General features: G+C 34.6%; 1 protein-coding gene across 1 annotated transcript in view; it reads right to left on the bottom strand.

Annotated features, from left to right (window-relative positions):
- Nucleotides 1-14,838, bottom strand: part of CNTN6 (contactin 6) — a 284,097-nt gene that overhangs the window by 222,355 nt on the left and 46,904 nt on the right. The window contains 1 exon segment of the mRNA XM_045493582.1: nucleotides 5,626-5,763. Coding sequence (XP_045349538.1) covers nucleotides 5,626-5,680 — 55 coding nt within the window. The 5' untranslated portion in view covers nucleotides 5,681-5,763.

Below are 14,838 nucleotides of genomic sequence, written 5' to 3'. Positions count from 1 at the left end.
GGACTTCCAAGCATCTGTTAGGCCCTGGGTTTAAAATTATGCTTTCTCTAAGCTCAGATAATGCAAAACAGACACAGCACATGATTCAGCTGATGTTTACTTTTACCCTATTGCTTAGTGTTTAAAATTTTTTTTTTAAATAATTGTCTCATTTTGAAAGTTGAAAACTTGAATTTACCAGTTTGCTTATAATTTGTCAATCTTTATATAAAAATCACAGGAAAGCAAAAGATTTACAGAAACTCGGGTTTTGGGCACCTGGGTGGCTCAGTTGGTTAAGTGTCCAACTTCAGCTCAGGTCATGATCTCACGGTTCCTGAGTCTGAGCCCCACATCAGGCTCTGTGCTGACAGCTCAGAGCCTGGAGTCTCCTTTGGATTCTGTGTTTCCCTCTCTCTCTTCCCCTCCCCCACGTGCACTCTGTCTGTCTGTCTCTCTCTCTCTCTCAAAAATAAACATTAAAAAAATTAAAAAAAATAAAATGAAAAAACTTGGATTTCTCACACATGTAATGTTCTAACATCAACACAATCTGATCCTACATGGTTTCCAGCTTCTGCATTACATTCACTATAGATTTGCTCCAGCTACTTTGTTTAATATTTATGCAAGAACAAATTTTTTTTTGTGAAAACTTCTTGTGCGTTGTCTAAAAGAAAATGAAACAGACTTTTCTTCCATTTATCAACATGGTCTCCAAATTATCCCATTAATGTTTTTGTCTTCTCTACCCTGAAGACATGCAATGCACATGCCGTAGCAATTTGGGGGCTAAAAATCAAACTTCTGAGTCTATATTAAATCTGTTGATGCTTTTTTTCCTCCTAGGAAAATGGTGTCTTTTTTTTTCATTCCTTTATTTCTTCTGTTGCTCATTTCCAGCAGTAAGTAGGCATTTATCCTAAGTGGAATTCTATATTTAACTTAGCATCTTCACTAATTTACACCAAAAACAAATCTTTCACCCTGTATTAGACAATATTATTTCCATCACAAGGGAAAGATTCTCAATATAAGTTAGCCTAAAATGACAAAGGGACATCTTATTGGCTTATATTACAAAGGTAGAATAAAGAAAGTGTGCCTTTCTCCCCTGGATTGTCTTGCTTCTGTGTTAATTTCATTTTCAGACACACTCTCCCTTTAGAGTGGCCCCAAGTACATCCTTACACTAACAAAAAAAACACACAAATGGAATGCCTCTCTCATTTTATTTTAGCAAAAACCTAGAGATTTGCTAGATATAATATATAAATAGACGGAAGTTGAAAAAAGCAGCAGATGTTCTCTTAGAACATTTCCATGTTGTATACTCTCTACTATGTTATTCAAATAGCAAGTTGTACTTTATTGAAATTAATGACTTACTTGCTGGTTTCCATTTTTAGACTGTAGGCTGAAGTGAGTGGGGACTATGGCCTTCCTATTGCTGAAGGTCAACATCTAGTTTAGTGCCTGGAACATCTGAGGTCCTAATACACATCTGTTGAATTGAATGGAACTCCTTTAATTTATTTGATAACTATTTCTAGACCATCTGCTAGGTGATAGAGAAACAGAAGAGAATATGGCAGATGGAAACTGTTAACCTCATGGAATTTCCATTCAAATGTTTTGAAACCTTTAAATGTTACTAGAATTTCATCTCAAAAACTCTATGACAATAACATTATAACGCATATCTACTGGGATTGATTAGATCAATTGTTTCTCAAAGGAAATTATATGACTAAATTTTTCCACTTGATGATAATCCAAATAGGACCAACAACACTGAATCTCATTCGTTCTGTTTACTGAATGAATGTTTACTGACTGGCACTACAAGTGCCAGGAAGATATAGTTCCTACCCTCCTGGAGCATAAGGTCTAGGGAGGAAGAAACATATTGCATTGGTTTCCTACAGCTCCTGTTAGCACAACTTGGTGGCTGAAACAGTTATTTTCTCATAGTTATGGAGGTCAAAATTCCAAGATGGGTTTCACAGGGCAGAAACTATGGTATCCACAGGGCACTCCCTCCAAAGGTGTTGGGAGAATCTGTTTCCTTGCCCTTTCTAGCTTCTAGAGCTTCATTCTCCTCATTCATTGGCTGACTGTCCCCTCCTCCATACTTAATGTCAATAGCACAGCATCTTCAAATCTTTTTCTGATGTTTTCATATTGCCTTTGGCTCTGTGTTCATTCCCAGTCTGCCTCTTTTCTTGTAAGTGCACTTGTGATTTCCCACACAGAGTTTTCAGAATAATCTACCCATTGAAAGATATTTTCAACTTAATCATACCCTCAAAATGTTTTTTTTATTTAATGTAAAATTCAGTTTTCAGATATCAGAACCTAGATATTCTTGGGGGCCATTATTTAGTCTATTACACAGATTAATAAAATAATATAAAAGTATAAGATTACCAGTTAGGTATTAGGAAATGGGCCTCAATTTACTCACAATATTAAAAACATACTAAAATAGAACAATAGAACTTTTAAAGACTGAGAATTAAAGATTTTTTTAAATCTTTAATCATTTTTGAAAGAGAGAGAGAGACACAGTATGAGCAGGGGAGGGGAAGAGAGGAAGACGGAGACACAGAAACAAAAGCTGGCTCCAAGCTCCGAGCTATCAGCACAGAGCCTAATACAGGGCTCGAACTTACAAACCATGAGATCATGACCTGAACTGAAGTCGGGTGCTTAACTAAGCCACCCAGGTGCCCCTAAACACTCATAGTTTTTAAAAAATGTTCTAAAATTATAAAATATGCCTAATGGACTATGATATAGTAAAGTCTTAAAGGCCTATGCCTATAATAAAGGTGCTAGAAGAAGTTGTAAAGTTAATTAAAACAAACAAAAAGAAAACAGGAGAAGAGTTTGGGGGCAAAATTTTGTTTTAATTTAGAGTCTGGGGAGACTCAAAATATTAAAAATTTCAAAAGATTATACCAGTGAAAATAGGAAGGAAAAAAAACAGATAAATGTAAAAAATTTGCCAGCTTTTGGAATTAATAAAAAGTAAGTTTTGAGGGGCACCTGGGTGGCTTGGTCGGTTAAGCATCTGACTTCGGCTCAGGTCATGATCTCACGATCCGTGAGTTCGAGCCCCGCATCGGGCTCTGTGCTGACCGCTCAGAGCCTGGAGCCTGTTTCAGATTCTGTGTCTCCCTCTCTCTCTGCCCCTCCCCTGTTCATGCTCTGTCTCTCTCTGTCTCAAAAACAAATAAATGTTAAAAAAAAATTTTTAAAAAGTAAGTTTTGAGAAAGCAAAGAAGATATAACTATGTGTAGAAACAGCACTTGTGGCATCATCAGATAATCTAATTTTCCAAACTAGCATAGTATCTGCAAGTAGGGAGACAACCATGAGAACTCTTAAAAAAACAAAAAAAACCTCAAACATATTTAAAGCAATGATCTCTTGTGTATATCATTATCAACATCCTTGCCTCTGGGGCAACGTTTAGCTCAGATTATTTTATTTAAATAGCTAATGGCCAAAAAAAAAAAAAAAAAAAATCTAACGTGTTCTTTCACAAGGAAGCTGTGCACCAAGGACATATGATTATTTTTCTCTTTAGACTTAAGCAAAAGGACATGTTGAATCACATCCAATTTGGATAAATAAAAGTTAATAGAAGAATTGGGATTTTTCAAATCTGATATGTATTCTGAGAATAATGATTTATTTTAATTTAACACAAAAGGTCTTTTAGAGAAACTATGCTGATTCAATATACATATTTAAAGGGCAAAATGTTAATGTTAAATTTTGACAGAAAGCCGAAATGTGAAGCTAAGAAGAGAATTTCTTATTCATACATGTATAATTTGAGGACACCTTGATGGCTCTGCTCTGTCCTTTTTTAATCTATTATTTAAAAAGGGACATTTCATTTAACTTGGAATTTTTGTTACAGAGAGTTAGAAATGACACAAATCAAGATAAGGTAATCACTTTGAATAAATATGACTGTAGCACTTCTAAACACTGGATTTTCTAGTGGTAAAAATATCTTTATTTATATGGTTTGCTGGTTCTAATGGTTGATTTCTACATATTTTAGCATTGTCAGAATTTCCAAGATTAGTGTATCTTTCCATTTCTTGGAATTGCTATTAATTATGTGTCTCTTATAATTATTGATTTTGTGAATTATAAATTACTATGTTGGTTTCTGTGTTCTCCAAATATATTACTGCTTTTTTTACAAATACATGAACTTCAGTAGTGCATTACCACAGTTGGTGGGAAGCGGCATGATAGGGTAGACCGGTTGCTCTGACAGTGAGAAAATCTAGCCAACATCCAAGCTCTGTGACGACTCACTAAAGTAAACTTGACAATTAGATTAGAACCCTATGATCCTAATAGACTGTGGTTGATGATTTAGAAAAATGGCCACTATTATTCACTTTTCTATGTTTGTACCTCTTTAGATTACAGCTTTGCAGCTTTTCTACTAAGAGATGAAGTATATTTCCTTGCCCCTTGAATCTGGACTGGTCTTCTGACTAAGAATGTTTAAAAGAATGTAGCAGAAATGATACTGTATCAGTTGCAAGCCTTGGCATCAAGAAATTTTACATGCCCCTGATTTCTCCTGAAACTCTGAGCAGTCACCATGTGAAAGAGCCCAGAGCCACAGAGGATGAGAGATCACTTGAACCAAGGCCAAGGCAGCCCAGTTGTTTCAGCTAAGAATGTTCTTGACCAGCCAGGTCCCAGATGACCCAGGAGGTGGCCATAGGTTTAATTCACCAAAGCCAAAGCCAAAACAACAGCCCAATTAAGCCCATCCTAAATTGCCAACCTTCAGACTTGTCAACTAAACACATGGTTATTTCTTGCTTTTATCTAGTTAGATTTGGGATGGTTTGTTACAAAGCATAAACTAAATGACACACGGATATTAATGGATTTAGGTTGAATAAAAGAACATGTATCATTGAAATGGAAAGAAAAATTTCAAAAGTTGTTTCTAGTTTGGATACAACATTTTTTTGAATGTTTATTTATTTTAAGAAGGAGAGAGTAGGGGAGGTCAGTGAGAGAGGTAGAGAAAGAGAATCCCAAGTAGGCTCTGCACTGTCAGTACAAAGCCCATTGTGGGGATTGAACTCACGGCCTGTGAGATCATGACATGAGCCAAAACCAAGAGTCAGACACTTAACCAACTTAGCCACCCAGGTGCCCTAATTTCTGATATAACACTTTTATAATATAATTCTATATCACTTTTTCTTCTATTGCAATATAGCCCTTTTTATACCAAAAGCTAAATTTGAGAGAAAATAAATATTTCAAGTTTAATTTTTAAATATTTCACTATAAATTAAATAAAAAAGAACTACTCTCCATTGTTTACTGATGCAAAAGTCATTAATTGCAGTCTTTTAAAATAAAAGTTTCATGTTTAACAATTTGTAATTGAAATAATGTTAGTTATGCTTAAAAATGGAGCTTGATGCATTTTTAAGGATTATATATCAGCCATAGAAAGTACCTTAATTTTTTTTATCACTTAGGAATTCAAATAACATAAATATTATGCATATGAAAATTGCTTCACATATAGAAAAAGTGCCAATAGATTATCAATCAAAACTCATAATAAAAGAACACTTTACCTGCACAAGTATTTATGAGTGGCAGCAGAATTACCAGTTTCCATAGCAACCTCATTTCCACTTTGTAAGGTCAAAATTTCTCCCATACAATCGGCAGCAAAAAAAAAATGTCTATCTTCCAGTCAGTATCTCAAGAGTCTGAAAGAAAAAAAAATGTCATGAAATGACAAATATACTAACATGAATATTTAAAAATGTATATGAATTTTTGCACATTATTCAATTAAATATTAAAATATTATTGTACAAAATAAAACAACGTAAATGTCTACCTTTTATGTATATGTAATTTTGCAAAGTTTCCATATTTTCAGGTCATATTTTCAAACTTTCAGTTCACACCTGAGATATACATATCATTTGTTATGAGATTTGACACAGTAGATAATGGGCTGAAAGGCAATTCAATTGAACATATTATGTGGATAAAAACTTTTATTCATATAATTTTGAATAATTGCTTTTGACATGTTAATGAGGATTAAAAACATATTAAACCAACTCCTGTAACTCTGTTGTTGCTTTTATTTGTGATTCTAGGTCATTAGAAATAGGATAAAATACTACTCTTACAATCACAACAGTGATTTTATAAATTTCATGGCCTTCTCTAAGTTTTTTTATTACTTTTTTTTGAGAATATATTCATTCAGAAACATCATCTTTCCTAATGTTACCAGCACTAATATTAGTATCGTGCTACAAAATTTGTACCACAAATGAATTTCTGGAAGTGTTATATGAGACATTATTTTCTTATGGTGTGACATTATAATTTTCTCTTATTTTCACATTTAAGATATCTAATAATAAATGAAATTAAGATCAAGTGTTTTGTGTTCTTTACTCCAAAAAAGAAATCTAATAATAGAATCTTAAAATTCATGATTTTTAAAAAACAAAAAACAAAAAACTCATCATCTCAAAAAAAATATATATAGAATAAGCTCAGAATAAATTCACCTAGATCACATTTGATAAAATGATTATATATCAAATGAAACGATCCTTTGGAAACCTTTACTTTATTGAAAATATATTTCTTGCAACTTTAAATACCTTTTGGAAGTATGTGAACTTTATATGTGAATCTAACAAAAATGAAATTTTGATCACTTCCTGATATATTTTTAAATTTAAAAAATATTTCTTTTCTTTCTGTTGCTAATTTTTTCACCTTAAGTTAAAAACACTGACCATATTAATGCTTTTTATAAACTCTAAGTTAAAGGCTTTCAAATTTAATCAAGGAATAAAAACCACATTGAAAACAAATAATATTCAGGTTAATGAATATGCTATGTTGATGTGATAATTTTTTTTTCACAAATTCTTCCTTTCCATTGCTTTTGGTGCCACCTATTCTAAACCTTAAACTACTTATATTTAAATTAAATCATATTCCATATCAATTCTTCACTTATAATTTGTTCAACAAATTTTTATTTATCTATACACTTATATCCATTCTCCGAAAGACATTAGATTCTTAGGTGTTAGTGATAAATCTAAGACCCTTTGTTCCCCTCAAGGTTCTGGCATCTTATGACAGATGACATTTAAGAAAACAACAAAATCAATCACAGATATATACATTGGTGAATAGTTATGTGTGGTAAATATGGTAATGCTTTGAACTAAAAAATGAGATTTATGAGATCTATGGGGTGGGGTTCAAGCAGCATTTTTGAGCTGAAGCCTGAAGGACAGGTAGCTGTTAGCCAGGCAAATAGAGGCTGTACATGGTGTGAGGGGAGTAGGTCTGCAGGGATTAATATGGGTAAGGATGGAGAATGAGACTAGCAGCCTAAGCAAAAGGGAGAAAGTAGGGCATGGTCCTGAAGCAGGACTAAGTTTGCATTTTCAAAGACTTGAAAAGGATCCAGTTTCATTCTCAGAGGGACAATGGCAAGAGACAACAGGTGGAAAAGGAGAAAGAGGCTCAAATATGGAAGGCCCATAGGCCATGTTAACAAGTACTGGTGTCATACTTTCAAATTATAATTGAGGATTTTAATCAGAAAAAGTCAACTTAATTTACCTCTTATAAACAGCACTCTGGGTGATGCGGAGAATGATAGGGATGGAGTAAAACGTGGACTTACACAGATAAGTTAAGAAGTTACTTTAGTAGTCCAATAAAGGGATACTGATGGTTTGACGAGAGTAGTGGAAACTAAGATAAATAAAATGGGATCTCTGAATAGTCCTGCTGCCTGAAATCTCTTGTCCTTTCCATGCATGGAATATTACAAACAAAACTACCTACCTAAAACAAAGGTTTGGTTCAATTATGCCAGCATTCTAAAACCTGTGATCGCTCTCTATTGAATAATCATCCAAAGTATTTGGAATGCTATTGAAGGCAACATACAATAAATTTCTGACTATTCTTTTCCAGCAAGATTATTCAGTAAATACTTCCAGTATAGGCTCATGGATCTACTAATTATTTTGCATATGTATTATACATTGTCTCCGTATGCATGCTCTCTGACTTGCATAGAACTCCCCATTGAAGCCTAAATCTTCCTTAAAAACCATGTAATGTTAGCATGACCACACATCCTTATTTTTCCCTGACAGTTCTGTTTACTGAAATGTCAAAGCACAACTAATAACAGTACCCCTTTTTCCCAAAAGAATCCTGGTTTACAAGATAAATTATATGGCCAACTTATTTGATGAACATTATTTTTTCTAACCCAACAATTCTTCCCTCTTCTTTTGATAAAAGCTGTGACTTTCTTTTGAGGAACAACTTCCTTAAACATTCTCACTCCATATATATTGGAGTGGGAATGCCTCCACCTTGTAGTTCCAGGAATGAGGGTGTGACCAGGGCCTTGACAATCAGAAATCCATTCACCTCCGTACAGTGTTTTGTAAAAGGAGGGGCATGTAAGCCAAACCAATGACAATCAAAGTCAGGACCTTTGTCAATATTACTAGGATGATTAAGTTGCTAAAATATAAATCTGTTGATCCAATATAATATATTTCACAAGGGCTGTCTTGACCCAATTTTGTAAACATGGCTAAAAACTCTCAATTCAAAAAAAAACAAAAAAAAAAAAAAAACAAAACAAAAAAAAAAAAAAAAAACCCTCTCAATTCCCTTTAGCAGAGTTGGCTTAGCCTTCACCCCAACTATCCCTCTTATAGAACCTAATACTCCTGAGCTATAATGCATATCATCCCAATTTCCAGAAGCCTCCAGATACCTGAAACCTAGGAATGGTTGCTTTTTCCTTGGGCTGGTATAATTATCCAAAATACCCAATCTCTCAGAAGCCCACAAAATCTAGCTAATCCTACCTCATGTGCCATCCATGAGCTGCTTCTTACACTCCCAGCTTGCTTTTATCCTGTCAAGAGTTCTGCTTCATCTATTCCAGTTTCATATATCTGAGTGTTATTGTGTTGTTTTCTGCCATTCAAAAAACCTATAATCATACCTGATATCATGAAATTATGAAACCATCTGTCATGCTTAAACCCCTGGAATTTCCAGATGCGAATCAACAAAAAGAATTTTTTGCCTAATCCAATTTATGTTGTAGGTTTATCTCTTGCAACCATAATCATCAGAACATCGCATTCATTCTTTACTCTGTATTTATATGAAGTGTTTCTTAAAGACCCCAGAGCAAACTGACGTGATATACCCCCCAAGACTTGTATTCATCAAAGTCTCCACTGTATTGCCAGAGTTTTCGTACCTTACCTTGAAGATAAACACCATACGTAACACTTGCAACAAGAGTTGGTGTAGTACGTAACGTAGAGTTCATAGTTATGCGATAGTCTGTGCTTGGTTTGTACCTGATGGCCAGACAATCTAGTATTATCAAGAAAAAGATGAAACTGGGAACCTAAAGACGTTGCTTCTACTATTGTCTCTTTCTCCTAACCAGCTGGATAATTCATTTACCATCACACTGACTGCCAGTTTCCTCTTATGAAAATGGAGGTTTGACCTAGAGAATACCTTTATACTTCTTCCAGCTCTAATATTCTAACATTGTTCAATTCAACCCAGTGTAAAATTACAAAGCAAATATTGCCCTTCACCATCTGACTGTTTATCAGCATTCTGTAATGAAGGCAGAGCCCAGGAGGTATTTCATTTGGCAATATTCTATAAAAATAGGTTAAATAGCTATTATTTATTTATCAGTTGTCATTTGTAAAAGTTCCATCCATAGAAGTTTAGATTACCTGAGGAAGGAAAGTACTCTAGCTCAGTGAGAATAATCCAGATCAGAAGATGCTGGTTATTTACTCACAGCAAAATGGCCTAGAAATATTCAATAAGTAAAATTTATGCTGGTCACTGACACACAAAATAGCCATAGGAATTATTTCTAGTTTCCTAGAATCCTAAAGATTGCTTGAGGCAAAATAAAGGAGGCCAATATACAAACTTAAAAGAATTTCCAGAAGCTCTAAAGAAGTTTCAAAAATGCATCACCAGCACTTTGTTTTAGATGAAAATTTTAGGCCATGCAATCTTTTAAATATTACTTTGACCTAGAAAACCAGGTGTATTGGTTCATGACACGACTGCTAAGTTACTGTTGCATTATTACTGAACATACTCTGTCCTCTTTAGACCATGTGTGTTTCCTTTTTCTCTGGTGGAGTTTCTCAATGTAAAAGTATCAAATTTGAACACTTCAACAAAAGAATATGCATAGGTTCCCCGTCCCTTTCTTGCAATTCCAGAATCTATCTTTTCTAAATCTCTGAAAATTAAAATATCCTTGTAAAGAAATGGCAGAATTCGCTGGGTGGCAAAACTGGTCTTAAATTAATGTGAGGTTTTTTCAGTCTGTTTTATCCAACTTACCATGTGTATTTACATGTTTTGCTGCTAAACCAGAAATGCTGGTTGACTGAGCCATTGTCCACCAGAGGTGTCGTCTAAATACATAAGAAATTGTACCACAGTGTCTTTTAAACACTAAAATAGGGATCAGAAAACCAGAGATTGCTGACAAAATTTGATCCCCTGTTTCTGTAAAGTTTCACTGGAACCCAACATGACTGCTTATTTATGTACTGTGTATGGCTGTTTTGGGGCTACAAAGCCAGAGTTGAATACTTATAGCAGATGAGACCATATGACCCTCAAACCTTAAAATATTTATTATCTGGTCCTTTAGACATTTAGCTCCTGGAAATTCTTTCATTCATCCCTACTCTAATATATTCTAAACTCTAAAATACATTTGGCTGTAAAGATTCCAGGTAAAAGATTGTGGAACTGTTTTTATGTAACCCTATGTATACACTCAGCAAAAAATATCTTGTTAAGTTTAGCAGGACAAAAAGGGTACTGTATTTGTAAGTAGCTTCAGCCAGGGAGTGTCCTGCCTTAAATCGACCTCTTTAAGGGGCACCTGGGTGGCTCAGTAAGTTAAGCATGCAACTTTGGCTTAGGTCATGATCTCACAGTTCATGAATTTGAGCCCCGTGTCAGGTCCTGCACTGTCAGTGAGAAGCCCGCTTTGGATCCTCAGCCTCCCTCTCTCTCTGCCCCTCCCCTGCTTGTGTTCTCTCTATCACAAATAAATACACTTTACAAAATTAAAAAAATACCTCTTTGTACCATGTATTGTTGACCAGCATCTAACCCCAGAAGGCAGCTAAGAGAAGAATTCTGAAGCAAGTGCCATGACTGTGAGGTCATACCTAATATTAATTATTCTTAACCCAGACAGCACAAAACAGTATCTTTGTATGGTTCAGAATAATTGTACTTTTAGAAATAGAAAGCTGTCATCAATCTACCCCTTGGCTATGAAACTATTCATCAGTCTAGGAATTGGATAAGATTGCCAATAAATCAGGAATTATCAAAAAAGTCAAGCATTGGCTAAACCGCAAGCAGCCAGGAAATTTGGTGGGGGGGGGGTGCTGTTGTCATGTGCAACTGTGATACTCCAGCAGACATGGGAGACAATGGGATTTATCAAAAGAGAGAAATTCTTTTTCTTTTAGAAAAGTTTTCCAACTTCTGTTTGCACTGGGAGCTAGGGACAGGAGCTTAAATAAAAAGGCAGGTGGATGTGCATGCGTAGCTCTGCAACAAGCCTTTGAAAGGGGCTCATACAGGATTCTAGTTGGTACTCACCAACCGTACTTACAAACTTCACAAAATGCTTAAGATGACCCAATACATTACATTGAAGGACAAGAGGAAAACATGGGAAGTTATTCTTGTCTAACTACCAGTCTGATGCTCTTTAATAATAGATTTATCTAGGTGACACCAGTTTGGATGATAGAGAATTGTTCATTAATACATACTCTTTATAGAAATCCTCAGGTTAATTACAAATTATACCTATTTCTTACCTCTTTTGGACTATGTGAAATGATTTTCTCAGTTTGACAGGGAAAAAAATGTAACTACTGCTACTACTAAATGGCTTGGTGATTGCTCTAAATACAGGGAAACAGAATGGCCCATGCAGAAATATTACTTAAAATATTGGCCAACTTCTCTCTCTAATTGTGTCTTACTTATGTTGCTTTAGCAGGAAAGGAAACCATTGTTGAAAGTGCATTAGTCCTAATGGGTTTTATTCTTCCTCTACTTACAACAACATTGCTTTGACATTAAAGAATTTTGTAGCAGAGATCAAGATCCATTTTCAGATTGCATGTTCATCATCAGAACAAATGTGCTCGGCACTAATTGCCTTTTTGTTTTTAATTGACCAGTTAATTAACTGCAACAGATAAATTAAAAATTCCAAATCCATTTTCTTCAGGTAGCTCCACTGTTGTATTTTAGCATGATAAAATTCTATGGATGGACAGAAGAAAAGATTCTTTAACAATTTTTACAATAGATTTCCAACCTCAGCATTCATGGAATTATTTACTATCAAACTGAATCAATAATAAATTAAAAAATGAAATATTTATGATCTGAAAAAATCTGGCTTTGTCTAGGAAACCCCAACTGCCATTAAGTCAGGCAAAGTAGCAAGATAAATTGTACCATCACATTCTTTGTTTTCAGAATATAATGCTATCACTTATGATAATTGTTATGCCAGCTCTCAAAATAGGCAGTCATAATAGATGATAGATTAGTAGAAAGATATAACACAGCGTGTTTAATGCAATCATAGAAGAAGTATTACTTCTTTTCTTAGAGGAGGCATGATTACATGTTAAGTTGTTAACAGCACGAAATAAATGCAAATATGTTTGTTACGAAAATAGTTAGAATAATTTCTACATTGTTTTTTTTTTTTCTTAGAGCAACCAAGCTGTAGAGCTCAGTCTTCAATATAGTTTATCCCATATGCCTCTGCTTAGGTAGCGGAGTCTTGCTGAACGAGATCAGTATGGGTGTACCTGGGTGGCTCAGTCGGCTGAGTAGCCAACTCTTGATTTCAGCTCAGGTCATGATCTCATGGTTCATGGGGTCAAGCCCCACATGAGGCTCTGTGGTGGCAGCATAGAGCATGTTTGGGATTTTCTTCCCCCCGCCCTCTCTCTCAAAATAAATAAATAAACATTAAAAAAGAAAAGAAAAGAAAGAAATCGGTATGGAGAAACTTGTTTTCCAACTGGGAAAAAAATCATTCATCCAATGGGTTGCAGAATTTAAAGCAAATATATAGATAATATAGGCACAGTTCTTTGCTTTCATAGGGAAGGGCACTGAGGCCTAGAACATGTAAATATTTATCCCAGTTCAGTTTATAATCTAGAGTAGACCTGGGACTTGTGGGCAGAAGCCTGACAGAGGGTTCACCTTACTACTTTTCCCTCTTGATGTGTGCCATGGGACTTGCCACCCAAGTATATCTTCTGCTTCTATGAGCCCATTTTCCCAAATACAAAATGCAGGTAGTTATACCTCATAGGAATGTTCTCAGTATTTACATTAATCAGAATAAGATAATGCAGAATGGGTGATACTAGTTTAGAGGATTTGTAATGTCCACTCTCTACTCCTAAAAGGGCGACAAGAAATATTTGTTCAGCCAAATCTTAAGTTTATTAGACTTACTGAAGAAAAGAATATAACTTGACATAGTCTTAGCACTACCTCGGAAGGGGAAGTTATGGATGATATATATAAGATTTTATGGCCTGAGCTGAGTGATTTTAAGATTCTTGCAAGACGAGAACCTGAGTAGGACTGGGCACAGTTTATGGAATAATAGCTTTAGATTGATGGGCACCATGAGGTGAGACTCTTGATGTGGGTCTTGAAATGTAAGTTTTATCCTGAGGAAGCAAATATCTCCTGAAGCAAATAACTAAATGATTTTTTTTCTTTCAGTATCATTTAACACAGGAATAGGAATATGCCCGTTTTAGTTCTCAGTATAATAGAACGGATGGACTGCTAACCAACCGCGAAAACAGAAGTCAGGAAACTTTTCCTTAAAGGATCAGATAGTAAATACTTTGAGTTTTGCACATCATTTGGCCTTTGTCACCACAATTTAAACTGGACTGCTGTGGCATAAAAGCAGCCAGAGACAAGACAGTAACAAATGGAGTGTCTGTGTTCTAATAAAACTTTATTTACCAAAAAACAATCAAGGATAGGGTTTAGTTCAAGGCTACAGTTTACCAATCCCTGGCTAAAGAATGACATAGAGAGGAGCTGACGGGGATAGCAAGCATATCAGATAATAAATTTCAGAAATATCTGGATTACAAAGAACAAAGTATATGTATTTATTCCATTACTGTTAATCCAGGTATTTTTTGAACTTTGTGACTGTAATATGATATATATGATTTGACATATATTACAGATGTAACATATATATAGTATATATATGCTAAATAGCAAGGAGCTGATTATTTTTCTTTTCACATTTTTGCCTCTTCATATATTACAAATTAGCCACAAAAAAAAAAAAAACCCACAAACAAGAATATTTATAGCAAGATCCTATGGAAACAAATATATGTATGAAGTATTTTTGTGTTGTTTTGTCTTTGGGGAAAATATCAATAGACTTATCTGGGAGCAGTATTATAGCAGCAGAGAAAAAAGAAACCCTTTCATTTCTTTCTATGCTCAATGAAAACTAGTCAGAATATGCGAATTTTTTAAAATTGTTTTATGCTTTGCTACATTTTTCACATTAAAGAAAAACAAAAAAAAACAAACAAACACATAAGTATAGGCCAAAAAATAATCTAAATCTAGCAAAATTGTATTTA

Source organism: Leopardus geoffroyi, chromosome A2 (genome assembly GCF_018350155.1).
Source record: "Leopardus geoffroyi isolate Oge1 chromosome A2, O.geoffroyi_Oge1_pat1.0, whole genome shotgun sequence".
Lineage (NCBI taxonomy): Eukaryota > Metazoa > Chordata > Mammalia > Carnivora > Felidae > Leopardus > Leopardus geoffroyi.
Note: the sequence above shows the minus strand (reverse complement) of the source record. Positions and strands in the feature narration are given on the sequence as shown.